Here is a 26,152-nt window from a genome sequence, read left to right as displayed (position 1 = left end):
TGTTATCATGACAAAATGTGGTCCAGGAGAAACCTGTTGTAGCAAGAACTTGCAAAAAAAGCAGTTTTGAGCACTTTGTCACTCCGCCCAGGTTTATTTTTCCCTCACTTCTTTATTTTTACTTTTATTTTCAAAACACAGGAAGTTTGGAGGTGACAGATTACTATATTTGGCTATTTTGCAAAAACTATCAATTGTGCATGAAAGCTGCAAATCCTTCTGCATACAAACAAGGAACATACTCTGTAAGGGACTGTCCCTTTGTCTGTTTATTGAGGTTTAAGGAATGAATTATTGAACATGATATGGTTATTATTCCTCTCTGCTCATGATAACCATAACTTGCTCTTCATACGGCGACGTGTGATTTATTGGAAGAGCCCTCAAAGTTTACATAAGGCTGGTCTGGGATGTGTGTTTGCTCTGTGCTTTCACCACACCTTCAGATGGAGAACTTTAAGGCTTTACTTTGGAACACTTTTGTAATAAGTTGTTTTCTGGTGAAAACTATATCTGTAGAACTAAAGGTGCCCTTGGATGGGCCCGTAGCAAGCTGTCTGACTTTCCACTGATTGCTACAGAATACTGAGGATTGGTAAGGGCAGTGTGTGTGTGTATGTGTGTGTGTTCAGTCTCTGGCTAAACACCTGCACATATTTTCTGTCTGTCAGAATTTAGACTTTATTGTGTTAATAAAAAAACATATTCCAAATAATAATTGTCAATTATTTTACACAAACAGCAATCCTCAATTATTTTGCACTTTAATCAGTGAAGACATTTCTTACTCAACAGCTGCTTTGTTTTTATTAAAAAAAGTAAATAGAATAGCACTTTGTATACTGAAGTTGGACAGACTTGTCCTGAGATGGTCCCAACAATGGTAGAAAAGTCCTCCAATAGGTTTGTGTCTTCTGTTGCATGCAATATTGATGAATGGTCTGAATTTGAAATGTCAACTTTCCAACCGCCTGCATTTCCTTGACTAATTTATTGAAAAAAATTCATCATCAATCAATAATGGATGAAGATGCTTGACTATGGGCTCATGGGTGAGTGGGCGGTTCACAGGAAGTTAGTACTTGAACAGGATAAGTAGCCTGCATCATCCCACAGTTCACCTCAAATGATGCCTCCTATTTACAACACGCTGACTGATGTGCTTGTACTATGTCACTGTTTATATGTGTGTTTGCTCAGTGTGTGTAATGGAGAGAGAGAACGAGCATATGTACACACAGATATGTGTGTGTTGTCATGCATTTTAACGTGAATTAGAATTGATTCTCCTCACTGTGAGGAAAGTCTGACAAAACTAGATTTTATCCTCAGGTTAGGTTAGGTATAGGCTTGATTTATCTGGTTTTAACTTGTGTGTGTATGTGCCTTGGACTTTTCCAGGATATCACTAGAGCTGACGTTATCAGTTGCTATAACATTATCATTTATATTGAAAAAAAGGATGAATACATTGGTTAAAAAAAAAGGAATTTTAGAGCCAGAAATTGCAAATGTATAGGCAGCATGCACAGCATAGCTTGCTACTATTATGCTACAATGCTACTATTATTGTATGAATGCTGGTTCACCATTCACACTTTTGAGTTCCAAATCTTTTTTTTTTGTTCTTCCATGCGTTTTTCGGTCAATAACTACATCAGCATACTTTCGGCTATAAAAATCATTCAAAACGCAAAATATTCAGCTCTTTAAGAACATATATGATTATATCCAACTATTTTCTATCATTTATACTTTCCTTTCAAAAATATTAAGCTTTTTTATTTATTTTTTTTTTTTTTATACATTGCAACCCAAAGCAGCAAATCTAAAAATCTGCTTAAAGCTATAGGTTTCATTTCATATTCTTTTATTACACTTTGGCCTGCAACGGTTCAAGTTTTTGCATTTCAAATTCCAGAAGTTTCAGCAGTGCAGTGCAGTGTATTTATGCTTTAAGATTCCTCATTTTCAGCAAGGCATTGCCATTTATTTGACCTCTCAGCATTCACACGCATTTTCCAGGATATGCTTTTTTGTTTGTTTGTTTTATGGTAACCGCTACTTACCCTTTAATAATAACACAAATAGCAATGCTTCATGAAGTTAAATTTGAAGGATCATTCCCAAAAATGTTTTTGTTTCTGCTACATGTCAAGGTGATTTTTTTATGACATTGGAAAAACAACAACAACAAAAAAAAAGAAGTCAACATTGGTATTGGCCTTGCAAATCCAGTATGGGTCAGGCTTTAGTACGCTAGTGTATACTTTCTGTTTTTCCAAGCAGTTATTTGCTGCCTTCTCCTCAACAGTGTAGATTGTATCAGTCGTATTGTGGACAGCACCAACTGTAAAGGTCCCACAGCCACTAAGTGGCTCTTTTCTAATCCATACATCCTCTTTCCTTATCTCATCTCCTCTACTCATGGGAGCCAGCCCAAATGTGGCACAAGGCATGGACTATCTAATTAGGTAAAGGCTTGAGCATCCCCCAGGCTCCTTTTGACATAATGCCTGTGTTTTGTCCTACTGTCCTCTTGAGACACTAACAAGGTCTGCCTCCTTTCACTCTTAGAGCTTGTGGGATAGACAGTCATTTCAGAAAGTGTTGTGTCGGGTGGGTGACTTGGGGCTTCTCAGCACAGCTTTATGTTTTGGGTACTAGTTTAATCTTAATGTTGTGTGTCAGTGGAATTTTTACGAATCCACCTGTGTCAACTGTTTCGTCTTATTGTGTCAAGAGTTGTGTTTACTTATCTGGCTGCTATGTTAAAGGCTATTTGCAGAGTAAATGTTTCAATATGTTGCCGGGGTAACCAGGAAAATCTTTGTTTAGTGTCGGTCAGGTGATCAGTCTACAAAGGAACAGCTGATGCTTTGCTTTTATTTCCCATAGACCAAACAGTGGAGTGTGTTTGAGTGTGTGCATGTGATTAGCCTATTTTACTGTTTGTGCATGGAGACTTACTCTCAGGGTTTGCCCTTTTGGTATGACAGTACTTTCAGCTTTAAAAAAAGGGCATTGATATCAACATATCTTGTATATTTAATGAAAATATTATTATATAATATTATATAGCTGAACTGATTTTATTTATTTATTAGCATATCACCAGAAAATTTTAAAATTACTAATTTGGCAAAACAACTAAACATTATCTAGTTCCAGCTTTTCAATTGTTAGGATTTGCCACTTTTTGGTCTTACATAACATTAAAGTAAGTATTTTAGGGTTTTGCACTTGGTCTGATAAATTAAGCAATGAAAAGACACACACACACCTTTATTTTCATCCCATCCACAGTCCAAAATTTCTGATGAATGGAAGTCATAGTGGTCCATGGTGGACAACAGCAAATCTACATCGAAACATCTGTAACATACTCTCACACAACTCATGCAGTGTAATTTAAGTCTAATTTATCCAGTTATGTGCTCACTACTTCCCAAATAAATGCATTTTGACTAAAACCATGATATTTTAAACACCTTTGCATGAACCTTCTCACACATGGATGAGCAGTGTGCCTGTGCTGTTTATACAGAAATGCTTTAAATATTAAAGTTCTAGCAAAAATGCATTTTACTTTACCAATACCACGGTATGTGTTGCTTTAATATCTCTGGATGTATTTGGCCATCACGACCAATGTTGCAAATCAGTGAGCAGTACTGCAGTGTGATAAAGTATCTTGATCTGCCGGATATTAAATACAGTGGATGAGTAAAAAAAAAAACAACAATTGAACAATTGAAATTCTTGGTAATGTAATAAATCATGACATACATTGATATTAGAGTATGAAATTACATAAAATGGGTTCTATATTGCTCATACCAGTCAGTCCTACAACCCATACTTAAGATCAGCATTTCAGTTGTTCCTCCAGCTCCTCCAGCTGCACTTGTGTCTAGGTAGGGGGTCACATTTATGCCGCTAGAATGGGGGAGTCACAGGGAGTACCACTAGTGGTGCAGGGCTGGTATTTACCAGAGCGAAACTGAGCACATCAGCAGGCACGTGTTGACGGCCCCACTGTGGGAAATGAAAAGTGGTGGCTGTGTCACGAGCTGTCTAATCCCTCTCCACCTCCCTCAGCCCTCACCCCGCCCAGCGCTGACAGCTGGTGCAGACGGTTGTTGTGGCTCTGCTGACCGGCACTACTGGCCGAGGGGAGATCACTTGGTGTGAAAGTTATCTGCACAGGCAGACAGATTGGCACTTGACTCCATGTCTCAACTGCCAGTTTCTAAAGCCAACAGGGTTCCAGCCTTTACTATTAAAATAACCAGCTGTCATATTTATGCTTTGTTTATAAAGACTGCCTTAACCTTTGACCTAACTGAATTTCAGTTTTAGTCTTGATGGTATCAGGGCTGACAGAGACCTTTTCTGAGGCAGTCACAGGTCAGGAGTGACTTCCACTCTATTACATTATCAACAGACCTTCATCCTCTGTTACATACTGTTTGTTTAGTGGGCAGTTATAAAGAATAGAATAAAAAATTTTAAAAAAGCTGTTTTTCATATGCAGGAGAGAAAAGCGGGCAGTTAGATCCTGTAGTAAGATCTGCTGCATGGGGTTGGCTCTCTGTGGAGATTAACAGGGTCGGTTTGCTGCCCTGGCCTGGCCTGGCTTGGCGTAGTTGGGGGGAGGATACTTATCTGCTTTCACTCTCACATGTTGTCTTTTTTTACCACACAAAACCAAAGTTGAAGTGGCCCAGTTAGTTTACTTGAAAATATGTATTACGGCTCAGTCATGCCCACTAAATGATGTTGTACATTATCAATAATTTGTGTTTTGTCGACTATTCATTTACTTGTATTTTTTTTCTGATAGTCATATATGATTTGCCCCATAATATAGTCCCTTTGTATGTTCTCGGTGTATTTTTCCCGTCTATAATTTAACCTACAGTGTAATCTCCCTTTTCCTTTGTTTCAGACAAGTTCAACACCTACGTGACGCTGAAGGTGCAGAATGTCAAAAGCACGACTATCACAGTGCGGGGAGATCAGCCCTGCTGGGAGCAGGATTTCATGTTGTAAGTGAAACACAGACACAGCGGGATCATGCTGCAAGATTTATTGGACCAATTCAACTTTAATCACATACATCACCAACTGCAATAAATGTCAAATTCATTGTAGATGAAGCGAAGGCTGCACAGACTATACCAAACTCTTCAATGCAAACTCTGACTACTGCAGTATTTTAGACTGTAAACTAAAACTGTCAGCATTTTCAGCTTGGTATCTTCATGAACTGTGTCCTCTATTGGCACAGCAGTCATTCCCAGTGGGTATCTTTCTCCGCTGAGAGCACAGTTTTTAGTTATATGGTAAAATTTCACTGCCTTGATGGAGTGGGCTTCACGAGACTTGCTTTACTGTTTATCTACATGCATGGTACATGGTGCGTCCCTCTGGACATACAGTATTAAAGTAGTAGTGAAAAAGGCTTGAGAGCTATTTTCATGTATTTTTAAGTTTCCTCACCCTAGTTCCTATTAGTTGCTTAGAGCTACAGGAAAGCTGTCTGTTTTTCAAGCTGCACAAGTATCCAGTCAAACAGCTGCTGTTCATTTCCTCCTTGTAATTCATTGGTTTAATTTCCTCATCCTACTTTCCCTGTGAAAGGTATCTATGGTGACGAGAGAGCCAGCACGCTGTCACATGTGTCATTGTTTGTCTTTTGTGAACTCCGTCATTGCAACAGTGTTTGTTTTTCCAGACCTTCATCCTTCCACAGTCCATTAATAATTTGTCAGCGAGGTGTGATTCAACATAAAACATAATCATTCATTGGCAATTCCAGCGAATGCTCGGCACCACTTGTTACAACAAAATGTATTTGTTAAATCATTTAATGGTAACTGCAGCAGTAGTTTGAACCTTTTTATGCCTCTGCACTGGGAATAGCCTTGGCTGAATAGGCATTATGTTTATTCGTTGTACGTCGTGGTACGCCCCATTCTCATGACTGCAATATCTCAGGAACACCTTCAAGGAATTCCTCCAAATTTGGCACAAATGTTCACCTTAAGTTAAGGATAAGCTGTTTAGAATTTTGTGTTGAAAGGCTAAGGTCACTGACCTTGTCCATTGCATTCTTCTGAAGGCAACGTCTCAAGAAAAACTTGAGGGATTTTTTTTCACATTTGGCACAAACATCCACATGGACTCAACAATTAACTGATTAGCATTTGTAGTTGAAGGTCAAAGTCACTTTGACCTCACAAAACATGGTTTTGGCAGTAACTCAAGAATTCATATGCTAATTATGACAAAATTTCACACAGATGTCTAATAGGATAAAGTGATGACAAGTGATGACATTTTCTGTTTAAATGTTCACCTTCACTGTGGCATAATAATCTTCGGCAGAAACACTTTTCTGGCAATTTCTCAATGCCAATTTGGTCCAATACCAAAGTGTTTAAACTAAATTTGGATGCCCACCTTGAAACTGTAGTGCTGCTGAGGGAAAAATGTGTGTAAAGCATCCATATTTTGAAAGACATGACTGCAAACTTTAAATGCAAATTGAAGGAAAACAGCTGTGAGGGTGTAATTCTGGTCATGAAAAAAATGTGAAAAACAAAAAAAAATCAAACAATCAAAAAAAAACATGATCCTTTTTCTTGTTTTCACATTATGCTCCTCGTGGATTGCTGAGAGATAGTTGCTTAAGCACTGGAATTTACGAGATTTCAAATAAAAGTTGATTTGCTGTCTTGTTTTATTTGTTTTAATAGATGAGGCATGGACGATACACAATGATAAAATAAAAAAATCTACAGAAGTGGATTACAGAATCTAAATGGCATCCTAAACAGAAATCTTTCAGTTAAAATGAGGTCAGTTTGATTTGAATTCCTCGCTCGATGTGTTATTTCTGTGGCATTTTGAATGAGCACGATTCAGAGGGCCTATGTCTCTGCACCTGGAAACCCTGGATACTCAGCTCCCTCCCCTGCACTTGTCTCAATTAGCTACTCTCTTTGATTATCTTTTCTCTCATCTTTCTTTTGTTTGGCCTGTCGATAGTTGTAAACTGCCACAGATGAGAATATGCAAATGCCCTTGTCACACGGCTCTTTTCAAAATGGATCGCCATTTTATTGCTGTCATCAAGCTGTTTCTGAGCCCTTTGAATAGCACATTGAATAACAAAACAAGGCTTTAATGGATTATGACAGCTAATACACCACAAAAAGAGGAAGTAGCCTTTGTTTTCAGCCAGTGCTAGGGCCTGGCAGTAATTATGGAGACATGTCTCGTTCAGTGAGAGTGAATTGAATGACATTTTGGAAAGTTTTCTCCTTTTCTTTGTTCTGATAACAAAGCCGAAAAGTACACGGTCATTGTTTCATTCTTTCCTCCACTGACATTTCCCACGCTGTTCATCAGAAAGGGGTTGATATGGAAGCTTGACATTACTTGATACCTGAATACCACCTTTTTTTTCCCTAGTGAGATTAACCGGCTGGACCTCGGCCTCATTGTTGAGGTGTGGAACAAAGGCCTCATCTGGGACACCATGGTGGGGACAGCCTGGATTCCTCTAAAGAGTATCCAACAATCAGAGGAGGTTAGAAAATACACCTACACACCAGTCACATTGTCTAGAAAAAGAAAAAAAAAAACATACAGTAAGACGGATTTTTTCTGAAAACACTTTGTACTGAAGGCCATTTCTCACTAATCTGATGTGAAAATGAGGTGCGAAAATGCATCCATGCACGGCAGGTGTGGTGTAAATTATTTGCTTTGCAGTGTTCCATTTTCATAAAATAAATAAAAAAAACATGAATGAGGCCCAATGAGTGTGCACCAAATAGCGCCTGTGTCCACTCTACATAAAAATCTACCCAGGCAAAGAATGTCCAAGAGTCTAACTCTAACTACACAGTAAAAAAAAACAAAAAAAAAACTTATCAGACATCAAATTTAATGCCAGCTGTTTTCAACTAGCCCTGTTTCATAACCAATATATAATGATAGGCGATCTCAAGCCAAATTTGTTGTTGCAGTGTTTAACGTGCAACATAGGGTGTTGATAGACCACATTGACAAGATGTTCATTTTAGTAGCGAGCTATCTATGACCGGGAGGTATGACATCACTTGGGACAAAGGATGTAATTGGCAAACATATTGGTTCGAAACAGCTTTTATTTTGGGGAAAAAGTGACTAGAATCCATCCATGACTGGAAAAAGGGATTCTTTTTGCTCTTCCTTACTGACAATACTATGTTTCTCATTGTTCATTCTAAGTGCGATATCATAGGCAGCAGGCCCTGCTGAGTTTATTGAAGATATTTCACCTCTCATCCGAGGGGCTTCTTGAAGTTGTTCTTGTGTTGAGAACTGAAAAAGTCGGTCAGGTGAGAGGTGCCTCGTTTTTAAGAAACTCGAGCAAGTTCACTTGCCTACGATATAGCATTTAGAATTACCATGACTTGGATGACATAGAATCTTCACCAACACATTTATCACTTCATATTTCCCTTTAGTATTTTCTTTTATCTGCATATACACTGAGGTATATTGGGGCTTTAGTGTTAATTAGCATGAACATTATACAAATTCTCAAAAATAATACCTGAAACGTGTTAGTCTTGCTAATGATAACAATGACATAGACTAGATAAATGAATAGATGCAAAGAAGGTACAATTGTGTACCAAGCTATATACTAACACACATATATAACTGGGGTGTAGAACCCAAGGCCTGGCGCTAGACAGACAGTGGTAAGCAGTGAAGAAAAAGACAATGAGGATGATATTGTCTCATATCAATCACAGGCCCTTGAATAGTATCATATTGTGGCAGACTTTTTGATATCAGCAAAAATCCTTTTGTTGTCCAAAGAACTGATAGAAGATCGCGTTGTAATGAAACTTGTGATTTACACTCATATGTAATTGCAGGAGGGTTCAGGTGAGTGGCTCTTTCTGGATGCAGAGGTCCTGATGAAGGCTGATGAGATATATGGCACCAAGAACCCAACGCCTCATCGAGTCCTGCTGGACACTCGCTTCGAGCTGCCTTTTGGTGAGATATCAGTGTTGACAATCCCTATTTTTCACTTACAGTGTATTACTTATTCAGGTAGTTTAACACTTCCAGAATGAGGTAAATCTAGAATGAATGAACCACACTTAAGCTCAGCTACTTATGTAAGACATTTCCCTTTTGCTGTCATCTCTCAAGTACCTGCTCTCACAACAGAGTACAATAGTGATTGTGGTTACCGCAGGGCAAATCAAAGCTTGAGCCACTGAGTTACAAAGGCTACACGTGTTTCCTGCTGAAATGTCAGCAGTCTGTTTCTGAGGCTACACAGGAGAAACCATCCAGCCCTGGGCACTGTCTAACAAATTGCTGATGTCTTGTAACCTGGTGTCCCGTTGTCTTATACAAGCATACCCTGCATTGATTTCTCAACTGAAATATAAGCCATATGAATGACATGCATGAGTAAAGCGTGTCACTTTTTTTTTTCCCTGTTTGAAGTTAAATCACAACAAAATAGTATTATTTTACTGCATGATGCAAAGAAGGACACTTACACTGAAGAGCTAGTGGCTAGAAAAAGGACACTCTTAGATATTCATCTTTGTCTCTCTGGCTCCACTGGGGATTCTGAGTTTCTGTCTTGCTTAAATTGAGGGCAGTGACTCGTCACTGGAAGATCTTCCTTTATTAACTTAAGTTCAGTTAATACAATTTGGTCTTTGCCAGATTGTTCCATTGTGGCCAACAGGATTAAGAAACCATTACAAGTGCTTTTAAATATTTTGCTAACATGAAGCTAACACAACTGTAAGAGACTTCATGTCCACTCCTATTTGTAATTACATTCTAGATTTCCATTATGGGATATCTCCTAGTTAAAATTACAGATATTACAGATAACTGTGTTATATATCCAGTATAGCTATTAGTATTATCATATAGCTATTATGTTAAAACAGCTTGCATATGAGCCCATTATTTAATTTTATTTTTCTCACCTGATAACAAAGTGCTCCGTAAGATTGGAGGGTGAAATGTGCCCTTTGCTCCTCCTGCTCACTGTCTTTGACCACAGTTTTATCTACAGTATCTCTGTTACTGACACATCATATCAGGCTCAAGCCTTGTGATCAAAAGGCATCAAAGTTAAAGCAGGGTGCCAGTTCACTGAGTGGGAGCGAGCTTCTGTCTCTGTTTTAAGAAGAGATCTTTAAAGGTTGCAGGAGGCCATCATGACCACCAGACCCAACAGAGCTGTTCATTACAGCTGTGGGTCGGTGCGGCTTTGAAGCCCTGGCCTTTGTGAGTGCAGCCTTTAATGTGCATGTGTCTACAGAGCAGCACCATTGTTGCCCCTTAAAGGTGGGAATGGTCAGAGTGCCTGATATGGCGCCTTATTTCTTATTTTTGATATTATTATTTTTTATATATGGAAGTGGTTAACTTTAAAGGGACAAGGGGTGACAACATGAGATGACTTATTGATATACAAATAGTCATTTGGGGGATGAATATTCATTTAGTAGTTTGTGGCCATTACTACGGTAACTATCTGTTTTCATCTCCTCATTGCTAAGAGGCACATGAGAAATTAAACATAAATGTAGTATGATGGCATCTTGGCGAAAGCTTGAAATCAGAGGGAGCAAGATGTTCAAATAATCCAACTCCAAACACAGGTTCATATGTGTGTTTCCTTATTCTATGCACAATTATGTACCAGACATCCCAGATGATGAGGCACAGTACTGGACAGGCAAACTGGAGCGCATCAATACCATGAGAATCGATGATGAGGTAAAGTACAATTTAACAAGATTTTACAATGCATCTGTGTGTGTTGAAATGATAAGCATATTCAATGTCCTGTTGGTTTGAGTGTTTGCGATTCACTGTTATGTAAACAGATAAGGAAAAAAGTTTCTTTGTTATAAAGGGCGTGCTTGTATGTTCCTGTTTACCACTTCTTGTGGTCATGACGCAGAGCTGCTATATTTATTTTTGTTGTAAATGTTGATGGAGTCGTGCCAGTGAATTTCTGGTGTATAAAAGCACTATGACAACATGGAAAACATACTTGATGCCTGCTGTTTTTCTCTTTGTCTCTTCTGTAGTACCCTCTTCAGGATGATGTTCAGAGTCGCCCACTGCCATTTGCGGCTTCCCAGTGCTGTGAGTGTGCCTGACCATACTGCTCTCTGCCTCTAGATGGAGCCAGTTCTCCATTCTTCTAGCTTTCAGGCTTCGATATTATTTCCCCTCATATAATTTCTTTGACCCTGACGTACTGCCTAATGTAGTTGGATCCTCTTAATCAGAGTTGAAGATGAAAGATTCATTTCAGCTACAGCCTGTTGATATTTTAAAAACTTAACTGAGGATTCATATGCATGCTAAATATTCTTGACAGTTTGTTTTCCACTCTGAGAGCCACTGATAGTTCCCTAATCCTACCACTGTAACAACACAGGGATACTATTTTTTTATTTATTTTTTTGTTTTAACCCCTGCCTCCACTGACTGTACCTCTCACTTGTAACATCTGCACTTTCACCAGGCAACTATTTCGGATGGGCTGACCCACTGAGTATGTAAAGCACACTTTGATGAAATTCTCCCCCTGGCCAGTCCTCAGTGCCCTCTGCATGTCCTGTTGCCCCACATTCCCCAATAACATGTGATCTATAAAGCTTCCATGCATTTTATTTTCCAAATTTCACTCCAACACTTGATTTTCCGCAATGTTTTCCTTAAACTTTTTGGCCTTTGTACTTTCCTTCCCTACTCTTGCTGTTTGTCATCTTTCTATGCTCTATGCTGATGTCATTTAATTGCCATTACCCATGTGTACTTTATCCTAAATTACTGGTTTAGCACACATCTAAGAAAAACAAAAGTCAGGACAACTCTCTATGAAATTGTACTCCATGCATCTTTTTATAAAGACTTTGTTAGAATGTAATAGTGATATTGAGATAAAATGAAATGAATGAAAGTCTGACAAACAGCAGGGACCCTTATCAAATCAAAAGGGGTGAAAATTGCAGTTACATCACATTTGACAATACATTGTCCTCCGAAGAAATATCAACAGAGTCATCTTATCTTTCACCCTCTCACTTTATCTCTTTGAAAAGATAAACTCAGCTGTCCCCTCCAGCAGACACCAAACTCAAGGGTAGCTCTTAAAAGTTTGTTTTCCAAAGGTCTTTTTGGGTACTGGTATCGGGGATGGTAAGGTCACTTTCAAAAAGTAGTTTGTGTCGATGCTCTTATGATCAACACTGGTCTGTTATTTTAATTTTTGAAGTTTCACATTATAAACACAGACCAACTGTTAAAACTAATGTGTATACAGATGCTGATTAAATTTCTATACCCTCTCCCCAACTGAGACAGTAACTCAATGCAAGTCAGAACTATTCAGGACACATCAAACTTCTGTGAAGTTGTTCTTGCGTTTGTATAAGAAGGTGTAACTGTTGCATTTGCATTTAATTATTCTGCTCATTTTTTGTGCCCGTCTTCCTTTTAACAAGACAAAAGTAGTAATTAGTTGCAAATTAGTCACAACTGTAGCTGCATCTGTAAATTGTATTTCTCTTTATGCATTGTTGATGTCGACAGTATCTACAAGACAATACAGATTAATAATAGGGCAGTGTCTTCCCTTTAGCAGGAGAGCTTGCATGTGTTAAGAAATAGGATTTTAAAAGTGCATGACCATTGCCCTCTCAACCTCCCTATTAACCTGGCATATATTGACCCACCGTTTGTTTTTTCTTCAGCTCTTAACAGTTTTCTCCACATGAGTAAAATGTGAACACGGATGCATCTTCAGTTTTGACATGAGTTAATTCTAAGCCAGCAGCAAAAAAAAAATACTTGCCTCAACACGAAATATACTGATGTGTCAGGAACAATTCATTTATTCAGCTCACTCTATTACCTGTTGCAGCTCTGGATGACCAGGACAGTGCTGTAGATGACCGGGATAGCGACTACCGCAGTGAGACGAGCAACAGTCTGCCTCCACGTTATCATACAACGGCTCAGCCAAACTCCTCCATGCACCAGTATCCCATGGGGCCTCGGCAGCAGCATCACCCAGACTCCTGCACAGATTCTGTCCACAGTTTTGATCTGGACTACAGGGACCAGAGAGGAACCAGGTAGACAGAGTATCCACTGACTCACATGAACACACCTCCACTCACTCAGTCACTCCAGATGAAACTTTGAAAGGAGACAGCCAATGCAAAAATACAAGCAATGGCATCTTTGTTAAACACAAATTTCACCATGGTTGGATGTCAAGCCAATCTTTATCTCGGCAATTTACTGTCAAGACAAACAGCCATGTTTTCTCACGACTTCTACTAACAATCACAGTTTCCTCACTCACAGTGTCTCTTAATTTCTTTCTATAAATCTTTCTATAAGATATATAGCCATAGATATCCACTTAAACATTTACAGTGGCAGAAGCAGTAAGTTTATCAGGCTTCTTATTTTTTTTTTCTTTTAGATAGTTTGCCAGACCAAGAATCTGCTGTGCCCCAGTATTTGGTTTATTCGGCTGCTTCAGTAGACCAGGAGGGATTTGTGCTCTAGAGGCAGAATAGGTTCCCTCTCACCCTGTCCTCGCAGCCTAAGTGCTGGAGTGGATTTAGGCTTTCTCTAGTTTTTAATTCCTATTATTATTATTGTCCACTAACTTCCACAGTAGGAGGCTTATCAGACTATTTGTTTTTTTATGACTGAAGTTGTAGAATGCAGTTGAGATTGCCAAATGTGTGTGTGGTGACTAAAATTATATATTTACATTGAAAAAAAATACAATATTAGATGAAAAGACGACCCCCAATACCAATGCTATAGAAATAATAATATATTGTTATAACATATTGTAACACTACACAGTTGTTTTGAGGCCACTTTTGGTCAATAAAACAAATGGTCTCAGTGCATGGAGTCTACTTTTGTGCAATCGTGGATTGTCATGGAATACATGTGTACCAGTGAGACTGCTGCAAATCTGCCTGTGTGGACTGATAGGACGTTGATCCGGATAATTCAACTTCAGAAATAAAAATGGGATTACAGCCAGGGAGCGCTCATTGTTAATGTGTCTTGTTGTCATGAGGGTCTGTTGTGTCGGGTAAAGTTCCTGGTAGTTTGAAAGGCTCTGAACTTGGTTTGGTCATATCACCAAGGAAATCCCTTTGTCACACATGCAGGGAGTAGGTCAGTGACACACACTCATTTCTTTGGTGATTAAAAACTTGTTAAGTGCATGCCATATGGTGCTCATTTAGCATGTGTTTCTCATGAACGCTCTTGCAGGCTCAGTGTTAAAGTGCTGATAAGCATGGCTGTTGCTATGGGAATTAACAAAGATCTATATTCACAGAGGCACATGCCAGCATGGAGGCACACACACTTTCAAACATATAGTTTGATTACCCATGCACATTAAAATGTGTAATAAGGTTTTTTTGTAATTTGTAGTTTTTTCAGGGTGGCTAAGCTTTCTGATAACAATGCAGTAAAGCTGTCTTCAATTCTTACAAGATCATTTTGATGGCTAAATATTAATTTAGCCTGTAATTTCTGTTAAGAATGTTGTAATATTATTACAACATTGATAACTAAGAATATCGTCACATTTGCATGAAACTGTTTTTGTCTTATGTTCTCTATTTATCATTCTGCTTAACTTGTGTTTGCATTTTTTCTTCTTGTTTTGTGCTTCTTCTTTTTCTATCCCTGTACCATTTCTATTCCTGTTGTTAAATCCATTTTTAACTCTAAATTAGATCATTAAACCATAAAGGAAGGGTCAGAATTATACCTGTAGATTCTGGCATGGGGGTTGAAGATTGGGAAAAGAAATACAAAGGGCAGGGCAAGCCTCAACTGAGTGACTTCTTGGATGACGAGGAGGACAATGTTATCCTTCGAATGGGAAGACCCTATCCTGAGCCATCACACACCTCTATCCGTCAAAATAGCCAACACAGTGGTTTTCTGCCTCCCACCTACCCTGAGGGCTATGACACTATTGATCGACGGCGAAAGAAAAAGATAAGGGACCCAGGAGGATTGCTCAGTATAGAGGCAGACAAAATGAGAGAGGAGGATTTTCCCTCTGACCTTGCTCTGCTCCGTGAGAAGAGAGGGGAGCTGTTTATGCGGCAGGTAGTTGAGATGCAGGAAGAGGAGGAGCGCATGACATCTTGCCTCAGGCCATACCAAAATGGTCTTCTCTACAAGACAAGGATGTGGGCGAAAAATGAGCTAGACAACACTTTAGAGAATTATGTGGCATACAAAAAAGAGCAAGATGCTAGAATGAGGGCACGGTTTGATTTTGATTTAGAGAGCTCTGATGACCTGCACTACCCCATAGGAGCAGAGGAGGATATTGATGACCTTGCCTGTATAGCAGACGAGAATGCAAGACATTACAAAGACAGGTATTCTTACTCCTGTCACACAGAAAATTCTCAGGGTCCTCGAGAGAAGAAGTGTGGAAAAACTAAAATTGGAGGATGGGCTCCGGAGGCAATGCTTTCCCCTGTAGAGGAACCAAGTGATGAATATGTAGACCCTATGGATGAGCTCCAGTGTCTAGTTGAAACAGTTTCTGAATACCTTGCTGAGAAAGAGGAGGAAATAAGCAAGTACGGTTCCCTCCCTAAATCAAGCAAATCTAGGCTATCATCCCTGGGCAGTTATAGAACGGATTCTTTTGGAGAGGACCAAAATACTTCTTCAAAGGATCCGAGAGGAGAAACCCAATCACATACTTCTTCTGATCAGGGCATTTCAGGGGTAAAAAATGCCATGAGCTCATTATTTAGTTCTTTCACTGATAGAGTTGGAGGAGGCCCCAAACAGCCTGTCCTGTCTCCACAAGCCCAATCGAGCTCATTATTTAGTTCTCTCACTGATAGAGTTGGAGGAGGCCCCAAACAACCTATCCCACCTCCACAAGTCCTGTCTGCACAACCCTCAGACCAATCTGGACTAACAAAACTGTTTTCCTTTATTCCTAAATCAAAAAGTTCAGCTCCTGTAGCTGTTGTATCTCCAGTAGAGAGTCCTCATGAAAAGTCATTCAGTTCTTTGCCTTCTCAGCTACCACGTAATGCCAAGACTCACGATTATAATCAAGAAACATATGCTCCAATAAGGAGTCAGACTCAAACAAGTACAAAAGAACACGGACCAGAGTTTCTAACCAAATCCCAAAGTGTGCCAGGAAACTCAGTTTTAGGGAAATTGAATCCTTTAAAGCTTTTTTCAGCAGGGGATAATGGCAACTCAGTCGAACAGACACCAAACTCCACATATTCTCAAGGCCATGCAGAGTGGGATGAGAAACGTGGTCATCAATGTAAACAGCCAATGACAACAGAGGGAGGAAGGAAATCAGAAAAATTAAGAAGTTCATCACATGAGAACTATTCGGACCTAAAACAAGATGAAAACATATATGGCAGACAAAGTCAGATGATTTACAAACAGGAAAATGTGCCTACTCCAGGGCCAGAAAAGCTGACTGGCCAAACACAATCAGCCAACACTGGATTCTTTAGCCCGTTCAAGAAGTCATTGAGTTCATTGATCACACCTGCTATCCCCATTCCACCTCAGGGTGCTCCTCCTGTAGCGGTTTATCCAGTGTTTCGATCCACAGAGGAACCCCGACTAGAGAAACCAGTGGAGGACCCATCATTGAGTAGTAAGCTTAAACTGCCTTTCCTCTCCTCTGAAAATGTCTCCACTCAGCAGCATGCCAAAGCAGAGGGAAGTATGCTCTCTGGTTTTCTAAAGTTTGCATCCAGTGAAGATGTTAGTGCCTCAATGGCCACACAGAATCCTGCGCAAGCATATCATGATTCAACTTCAACAACCTCCACCACCTTTACACAGAATTCTGCTGTACCCAAGGAAAATACAGGGAAAGGGTGGTTTTCCAACATGTTTAACCCTACCTCTGCTACATCTGGTTCCAACCAGAATATTACTGGTAATCAGCAATCTCAGAACAGCAAAGTGGCATCTGGCCCACATTCACAACACACAACAAATCAGAACCCAATGGCAGCCTCTCATGGAATGCAACACCAAGCTCCAAATCAGCCTGAATCTCAGAGTTTTTTGACAGGTCTTTTTAAAGGGACCTCGAATGAGGACATCTCTAATATTGGCTCTAACCAGCCCAAACAAGGAGGACTTCTCTCTGGACTTCTTAAATTTGGCTCTGCCAGTGACCTATCTGGCAATTTGCCACACCAGGCTTCCTATAACAATCAACCACCCAGAGGCACTAATCCCCCACAGTTTCCTAACCACCCTCCCCCACAACAAGGTTCTTCAGCACCACAGATGGGGGGCCTTGTCTCAGGGCTATTGAAGTTTTCATCAACAGAAAATATACCACAAAAAACACAGCCATCTGAAGCTGAAAAGCAGAGGAACATCCCTGGGCATTACTCTGGTCAGCAACAGACTTCAGATGAAGCTCAGCAAACGCAACCTCAGCAAAGGGGCCTGTTGTCTGGCTTGCTTAAATTTGCACCCTCTGAGAATGTTCCCAGCAGTCAAACAATTCAGCAACAACAAAGCAATGTTCAACATAATCAATACGGTGTCAATCAACAGAATACTCAGGGTCCAACCCGAGGGCCTCAACTCAGGAATAGAACACCAAGTCAGCAACTTGCTCAACAAGAGACCAGTAAACCAGGCTTTACTCGACAACAAACGGTTCCACTGCAGCGACCACCATCCCAACAAAGTGGTCTTTTATCTGGTCTTTTTAAATTTGCTTCAGCTGACAACATTAAGACACAACCGCAACAGTCAGCTCTGCAGCAGGGAATTACCCCAAGTAAATCCAGCCATGAGCGACCAACGGCAAGGAATATCCCAATTTCCAACCAAAATAAACAACAAATTAGCTCAGCAGAAAAGCCAACTCAAGCAAGTGGTCTGCTTTCTGGACTGTTCAAGTCCTCATCAGAAAGTGTTCAACAGCAACAGCCCAAAAGCATCTATGAGACACAGCAACAAGCCAAAGTGCCAAGCAGCCATACCACTGAAACACAGGTGGGGACAGCAAGCCAATCTGGAGTGCTCTCAGGGTTGTTTAACAAGCTAACAAAATCATCTGAAAATATCGAGACAACATGCCAGTCATCAACTGGCCAATCACTGCATCAGAAAGACAATAATTGCACAACCACAATGAAGACCCCACTACAAACACAGTTGGATACTAACGTAATGCAACAGTCCTCACAAGAACATGCAGAGAAAGAGAGGAGGATTCCACAAGCTGCCCAACAAGGGTTCTTATCTGGACTGTTTAGCAAAAATGTAACAGCGGACCCTTGTGCTCCTAAACAAGTGGAAATGTCAGGTCAAATTAGAGAACAGACACCCGCAACTATGTTAACGGAATTACATTCAGGCATATTGAAAAGTGCTTCCTCAGACTTTGGAAGCCAAAGAGTTGTTCGAGATTCTTCAAAACCAGGACAAAGCAGACACGCTTTAATCCATCCACCAGTCTCAATTGATACTGAGAGTTTAGACCTAAGAACATCTGCCACTTTTGCAAGATCTCTTCAGAGTCAGGCAACATACTCCTCAATTAGCACAGGTAACTTACCCCAATTGTATTATTCTGGCTCACTTCAGTCACTTCACCCAATCGCTTATAGTACAGGAAATATCCATTCCCTTTTACAAAGCCGAACAACTTCCCCATTAATGTCCATGCAGCCTTATATTAGTGGAAGCAACTCCTCTTTGTATGGAGCAGCAGGGCAAAAGCTTTACCAAGGTCAGCTGTCCCCCTATGGAACAAGTCCCTCTTATGATGAAAACCAGTGGATCCGTGAAAGTGCTCTCTGGCAGCAGTTTCAGAATGAGTCTCTGAATTATCAACTCCAGGGAGAGAATCCAGTCTTTAGACAAGGCCATGAAAGTCCGTCATTACAAGCATCTCCTCTTCTCTGCAGCCCCTCAAATACATATCAGCCATTTAACTCATCCATGCAATGGCAAAGTGCTGTTTGCCAAGAGCATATTCAACCATATCAATGTCAGGGACGCAGCAATAATGATCCATATCCCAAGAGGAAATTATGGAACAGCCATGAAGACTTGGGAAACATAGCATATGCATCTAATGAGGAGGGTGCACTGAACTTAACTAATAAACAGAGTAATGCAAAGTTTGGGAAATGGCATTCATTTAATGATGGCAGCACTTACAGCTTAAATGGGGTTTCATATCATGAAGGTTATTATGAGGAGACAGCACCAAGCTTATCTTATTCAGCTAATTGGCAATATGGAATGGATAATGCACACCAACAGAATTATCATACTGATGGTATGTTCCATCAAAGTCAGTTTAATTTGAGTAGACCATTAGATTCAGATTTTCCTCCAAGCGCCAGAACTGAGACAGAAGACTCCCTCTACCTCGAAGACACTGAGTGGTATCAGCAGTGGCTTGCCCTTTTAGAGCAAGGAATGTGGTGGCCAGCAGAAGATGGTGACTGTGGCTACTTTGTTTACACAGATCATGAGTACATTTATGCCTTGCTTACAGATGCAGCAGGCGAATATGTGTATGCATGTGCACCTGAAGGTGAGTCTCAGGGAAATGCACAGAAATTGGATGGTTTTCCCAGTGCTTGGCTAGACAGTGAAATGGTTTCAGTGTGTGGCTTCAAAATTCCTCTTTACAATGAGGATGAGCTTCTTTGGCTACCTGGTCAAGATCACAATGATTCTCAACTTCTTAATGCCCCCCTAGACTTGTCTGCTGCCTATAGAAAGGGAAATCAGATTATGAATTTAAATCTGGAGCAGTTCTCTCAAATGTTTGAAAATTCATTTATGTCACAGGGGCAACGGGATGTGGATTTCACAACTTACAGACTAAACAAAGTCAGGATAGATCCAAGACAACACAGTTACATCTATGAAGACCAATGCAAAGATGTCATTGACCTTTCCTGTCATAATAGAAACCACAGTGGCCCTTATTGGAACAACCAGGAAGTTAAGACATATCTTGCTCAGAAGGTTGCTGTATCCCTTAACTCCACTCCAACCGCAAATTCCAATCAACAGTTACTATACAACTGTTATCAACCTTGCCAACGGAGGCGCTCATCCACTGGGGTAACAGTGAAGCATGTTGATGATGTATCTGAGAAGGAATGGAGGGAAAGAGTGTCTCCAGGAGAAGAACAGCCTAATCGCCAAATCAAAAAGATTTCTTCCCTCATATCCTCTTTTGTGGGCAAAACATCACAGGCAGAATTAACCAAAACTGACACATCCTCCTGTGATAAAATCCCTGACAAAAATTCGAAGAACATTCTTACATCAAGTTTCCAAAGTCTGAAGTCAAAGATCATAAAAGAGGATTCCCCGGCTGAAGTGACTCAGCAAGATGTAACTGTTAAACAGCAAGTGCAGAGGCCAGCTAACACACAGGGAAGAATTTTGCCCACAGTACAAGCAACTGCTCAAGTGACTCAGCCCTCAATTCAACTGCATACAGCTTCGCAGAAACCAAGACTATCACGTCAGACTACCATGTCACAACAACCAGCTCCACAAACACAGCCCAATGCCACAGTGCCTTTAAAGGAATCTCTTATTAAACCTGGACCACCTGGACAATTAACAGCTGGTAAACCTATTGATGTACCAGAGGAGAAACCATCTGAACAACCTGCAGGCATCATGAGCTTTCTGAAATCTACAGTGGGTATAGAGGAACCCATGCCTGATGCCCAGAAATCTTCTCAGACATCTACCAGTGAACAGAGCAAAAGTGGCAGTTCTGCTTCCTTACCAGGCAGTACCCCTACAAATAAAGAGGCCACGGGGGTGTCAAATCTCTTTGGATCAATTAGCAGCCTATTTAGTACTGAGCCCTCTCCTCCACAGAAACAGCAAATGAAACCTAGTGTTACAGAGGGTTCACTTACATCAGCATCTAGACCAAAGGGTATACAGAGACAACAAACAATGGACCAAAGTGGTACTCCTCGGCCCACACAGAGCCAACCCCCAAACAAAAGTATGTCCCAAGCATTTTCACCCAGTTCTTCCACAAGTCCTGCTGCGAGCCAATTGAAAACTGTGCCTCCTACAGAACAAACAAAACAAGAAACAGGAACTAAACCATCTGGTGGACTGTTTGGATTTTCAATTGGAGAAATGCTGGCAGGACCAACACCAGCTGCCCAATCTGGACCCACAACTCAATCACCTGCATCAGCTACAGCTCCACAGGAAGAATCACTTGGTAAAAGTATATTATCTATGTTTAGTGGGCCAAGCCCTCCACCAGCCTCAACTGAAACTGGGCCCTTGCCTCAAGCACATCCACCAAATGCAGCTCCACAACCTCCTCAACAAGAATCAGTTGGTAAAAGTTTATTATCATTGTTTGGAGGATCAAGTCCTCAGCCTCCTCAAACCAAGCAAGCTGCCGAGGTATCACAAAAGGGCACTGTTCCTCCAAAAGATCCCCCAAATTCAGGATTCCGTTCAATGTTCAGTGGTCCCAACACCCAACAACAAGCCCAAACCGGATCTTTTCTAGGGGGAATTCTGCCTGGGTCATCAACTTCATCAGAAAGCCCAATGAAGGGACTGTTTTCAATGTTTAGCGATCCCAGTCCTCCACACCCTCAGCCACCAACATCGTTGTCTCAACAAAGAGTAGCCAAATCACAAACTCAACCACAAAGGGGACCTCAGACACAATCTAAACCAGAAGCACAGCCACAAGCACAAGGACAGCCAGCCACCTCTGTTCTTGGGGGATTACTGGGTGGCTTGTCTACATCTAGTGAAAGTCCAAAAAGTACTTTGTTCTCCATGTTTAGTGGTCCCAGTTCTCCTCAAACACCTGGGGCTGGTGGAAGTGCAAATTTGTCCACTTCCCCAGGGACTGCGGCACCTAAAGAACCCGCAAAGAGTATACTTTCTGTTTTTAATGATGCTGTGTCACCTGCACAGCAAACTCCTGCTGCCTCATCTACTATTGTTTCAGATTCTAAAGAGCTACCAACAGCACAAGGTTCCTCCCAAATGTCAGCTGTTTCCAGCAGCCATGTCCCATCGGTAGCCAATGAAATATTGACTAAAGAGCATGTTAGCTCATCCACCAGTGCTACTGTAGATACTTCGCAGGGTGCCACAATGAAAGACACTAATATTGCATCTATGGAGCCAAATTCAGAAGATGTCACTGTGCAAAAGAAAATAGGCACCGAAGGTACACCCCAAGATTCTGCTCCCTCTAAAGAACCACCACTTTCTGGCCTTATGTCTATGATCAGTGGATCAGGCCAACAGGCTCCATCCTCACAAGCGGGATTCATTTCAGACAGTCCAGGAAAAGGTTTGCTTTCATTATTTTCTGGGCCCAGCACTGAACCGAGCCCAAGCCAGACAGGTCCTCCACCTCCTGGGTCTGCACCTGGATCATCGGGCACCCAGGATCCACCAGCCAAAGGTCTGCTCTCCCTGCTTGGAAGTTCTGCCCCTCAGCCCTCTTCTCAGCCTGGAGGTTCTCTTTTAGGGGCAATGTTTGGAAGCTCTACAGCCCAAACAGCAGCTTCTCAAACAGGGGGGTCATTGCTAGGGGGTTTATTTGGAGGGTCTGCCCCTCAGGCTGCTCCTCAAGCTGGTCCCACAAAGACTGGAAGCTCTGCTCCTCCAACAACAGGCTCTCAGGCAGGAACATCCTTATTTGGAGGCTTGTTTGGTGGATCTGCTCCCCAGGCTGCTGGATCTCAGGCAGGTGGGTCAATTTTGGGTGGAATTTTTGGAGGATCAGCAGCAGCAACTACAGCACCCCAGAATACTGCGCCATTTGGTGGATTGTTTGGTGGGGCTACTAACCAAACTTCAGCACCCCCAAGTGGTAGCTCTATATTGGGAGGTATTTTGGGGGGATCATCTTCTCAAACAGCTACTGCACAGACTGGTACATCTCTTCTTGGTGGCATTTTATCTAAAGGTTCAGCTCCTAATGAGGCACTTGATAAAAATGTGCCTTCTGTGCTTGGAAGATCTGTTCCACCAACAATGCCCACCACAACAGCTGCACCAATACCCAATGATGAAAAGAATACTTCTACTACAGTTCCCACAGAAACTTCTTCTGATGCAGCTGTTCTGTTAAAAAACAGCGATGACAGTAAAACTGCTCAAGTTTGTCCTGAAGCATCTGTCATTGATACTGATAGCAAAAGCAAAGACCAGGCAGAAACACTGCAACAAACCGACAGCACAGTTCAATGTCTTGAGGCAAGCTTACCCAACACAGATGACAGCGTTATGAAAGAAGTTCATTGCCAAGATGCTGACAAGCCAGCTACTTCAGCTAATGATATTCAGTCTAAAGAATCTGAAACCAGTGCACAAGCACAGCAACCTACAGGACCAGAGCTTGTGATTGGCCAGTCAGGTCAAGATACAGAACCTCCTAAAGTAGAAGAGGAAACACCAACTCCTCAGTCAGCAAGTACTGTAGTCCAGGAACAACAAAAGCCTCCAGAGCCAGAGAAATCTGTTGGTGATGCAGCAGCAGATGCAGTTACAGGCTTTATGTCCTCCCTTTTCAAACCAGCGGTTGCTCCCTCTGAAGGTCCCCAGCAACAGCAGAAGAACTCACTTTTTGGACTAGGAGGAACAGCACCCCAAGCTGCTTCTGGTCAGAGTGGAACATCACTATTGGGAGGTATTTTCGGAGGGTCCAACACTGAGACAGCAGCTCCCCAAACTGGGGGATCATTACTAGGAGGTTTATTCAAGGGGTCTGCTCCTCAGCCTGGTCCTCAAACCAATGCCCCCACCACTGGAGGGTCAATATTAGGCGGGATGTTTGGTGGAGGAGCTGCTGCCAAGTCTGCAGGTCCCCAGACTGGTGGATCATTACTGGGTGGGATGTTCGGAGGATCTGCATCAACAGCACAGCCTGGTGGTTCTTTACTTGGAGGAATGTTTGGAGGAGCCACTGCTCAGACTGCAGGATCCCAGACTGGAGCATCAATACTTGGGGGCATAGGCGGATCTTTATTTGGGGGTATGGGACAACCACCTAAGCCCTCTGAACCAATGCCAGCTGAGCGCAAGCCAGTGCCTGGCACTATTCCACAGGTACAGATTAAGAATGAAAGTGTGCCACCAGAAGTATCTTCATCTGGCACTGAGACTTGCACAAATCAAAGTGTGGATTCAACGCTACCAGATAATGATCAAGTAAAATCTGGCAACCTTTCAAATAGTAGTGCTGTAGCATCTGATACAGCTTGCCCAGAAACCTCTGCTGTCACAAGTGATTCTATTAGAACTACATGTGACATTACCCCTCAGAAAGAAAACACAGAGAAAGAGACTCCAGCTGTTGAGGGAGAGATAATACATGAGAAGCCAATGATCATTAAAGGAGAACCTGAGAGTAAAGAGAGTGATACATCAGCCCCAACTGATGCCCAAGAAACAGGTAATACTGCTCCTCCAGTTAATCAGTTGCCCAACAATGTAGAGCCACCTCAAGCTAAGTCTCTCCTCGGTTTTATATCAACGCAGAGTGATGCAGGAAAATCTCTTGGATCCTTATTTTCACCAACAGTGTCATCAGGTGCTCCGTCTATGCCTCAAACAGAGGGAATGGGTGGTCTGTTTTCAGGATTAAAAACCCTTTCTGGAGGGCTCTTTCAAGAGGAAAAACCTGTTGCTGGAAAACAAGAGGCACCCACCACTTCATTATTTGGGACAAAAATAAGTTTTCCTTGGCAGGCAGAACCACCCAAGCCACAAGTTGTCCCAGTTGTAACTTCTCAACCCCAAACTAACAACAAGCCAACAAGTGGTCAAACGCATACTGTACAAAAGGTTGCAACATCTGACGCCCAAAAAACTGAATCGGTAGGTTCCACAGATGATATAGCAACCCCTGAGATTTGCATCTCCACTCCTGAAGTAGATCCTCCAGCATCCCTGAACCCAAAGGAGAAGGAAGGGCTTGTAGAAACACACCCCTCTGCAGGTCCTACCTCTGGAGTGCAGCTGGACAGCCAGTCCAAGATGGATCTATTGAATGCAAAAAGGCTAGTAGAAGCATAATAAATGGCATTCTTCCCCATTTATGATGCATTGACATTTCGGAAAAAAAAATGTATTCCCTGTTCAGATCTGCAATCCATCCTCACTAGTTTGATTTAATATTTAGCTTATAATATGTAGCTTTTAGCATATCTGTGTGTTTGTGTGTGCATGTGCTTTTGTGTGTGTATTCTGTTAGATATTTTTTGTGTAGCATCTACATAATTGTACATGTAATTCCAAAGCAGAATTCCAAAACAAAATTTACGTATTTATATGTTCTTCGGCAATTTACAAGTAAATGTACTAATAATATGTACTATATAATACAATGTGCTAATATTTATTATCTTATACATACATTAGTTTATTGAATAGAGACAATTTCTTGTCTTCTACAGTGTTATGGATTCATGGCTTACTTGAACTTCAAAACTCAAATTTTGATTACAGTGCTCATTATTGTACATTAACAAATTAACAAGTAATATCATCAGCAAAATGTAATTGTCCCAGCAACTGCCAACAAATGCTGTCCCCTCTGCAGTTTGTGAGGAGACATATTTATGGGATCAAATACAAACATGACTGCCTGCAACATTATGAAAAATGTAAATTTAGTTTTGCATGGAATTCTGATTTATTTTGTGTTTTATTTTGTATAGTGAAAATGATTTTACAGTTACCAAAACTCACAGGTTATAATTGTAGCTTATGTACAATCTGCCCCTAAAAATGATAGTAATGAAATGCCATTTTTTAAAAGGTTAAAGTTCAGACACACAAATGAACTCTGCATATTTTATTACCTACATCCATGTGTACTTTAATCCTGCATCTCCATATGCATCCCCAACAATTGTACACTGTTAATATGTATTCTGTCTTGTGGACAGATCAAAGGAAAGCATTGACAATAAAATATGCAAATGCAATTGTGTTTAGAATTTTA

General features: G+C 41.1%; 1 protein-coding gene across 8 annotated transcripts in view; it reads left to right on the top strand.

The window, feature by feature from the left end:
• The window catches only part of unc13bb (unc-13 homolog Bb (C. elegans)), a 72,315-nt gene that overhangs the window by 11,333 nt on the left and 34,830 nt on the right, over positions 1-26,152 (top strand). For 5 of the 8 annotated variants that reach the window (XM_088071548.1, XM_088071545.1, XM_088071547.1 and 2 more), the window contains exons 3-10: positions 4,952-5,051; positions 7,483-7,600; positions 8,946-9,069; positions 10,757-10,830; positions 11,148-11,205; positions 11,591-11,620; positions 12,992-13,205; positions 14,853-25,205. In XM_088071548.1, coding sequence (XP_087927674.1) covers positions 4,952-5,051; positions 7,483-7,600; positions 8,946-9,069; positions 10,757-10,830; positions 11,148-11,205; positions 11,591-11,620; positions 12,992-13,205; positions 14,853-25,205 — 11,071 coding nt within the window. The remainder of the gene's footprint in view (positions 1-4,951; positions 5,052-7,482; positions 7,601-8,945; positions 9,070-10,756; positions 10,831-11,147; positions 11,206-11,590; positions 11,621-12,991; positions 13,206-14,852; positions 25,206-26,152) is intronic. The other 3 variants (XM_088071546.1, XM_088071550.1, XM_088071551.1) reach the window with 3 other exon arrangements.

The sequence above is a fragment of the Plectropomus leopardus genome, chromosome 20 (assembly GCF_026936395.1).
Source record: "Plectropomus leopardus strain MGB_pleo_1.0 chromosome 20, ASM2693639v1, whole genome shotgun sequence".
Classification (NCBI taxonomy): domain Eukaryota; kingdom Metazoa; phylum Chordata; class Actinopteri; order Perciformes; family Serranidae; genus Plectropomus; species Plectropomus leopardus.
Note: the sequence above shows the minus strand (reverse complement) of the source record. Positions and strands in the feature narration are given on the sequence as shown.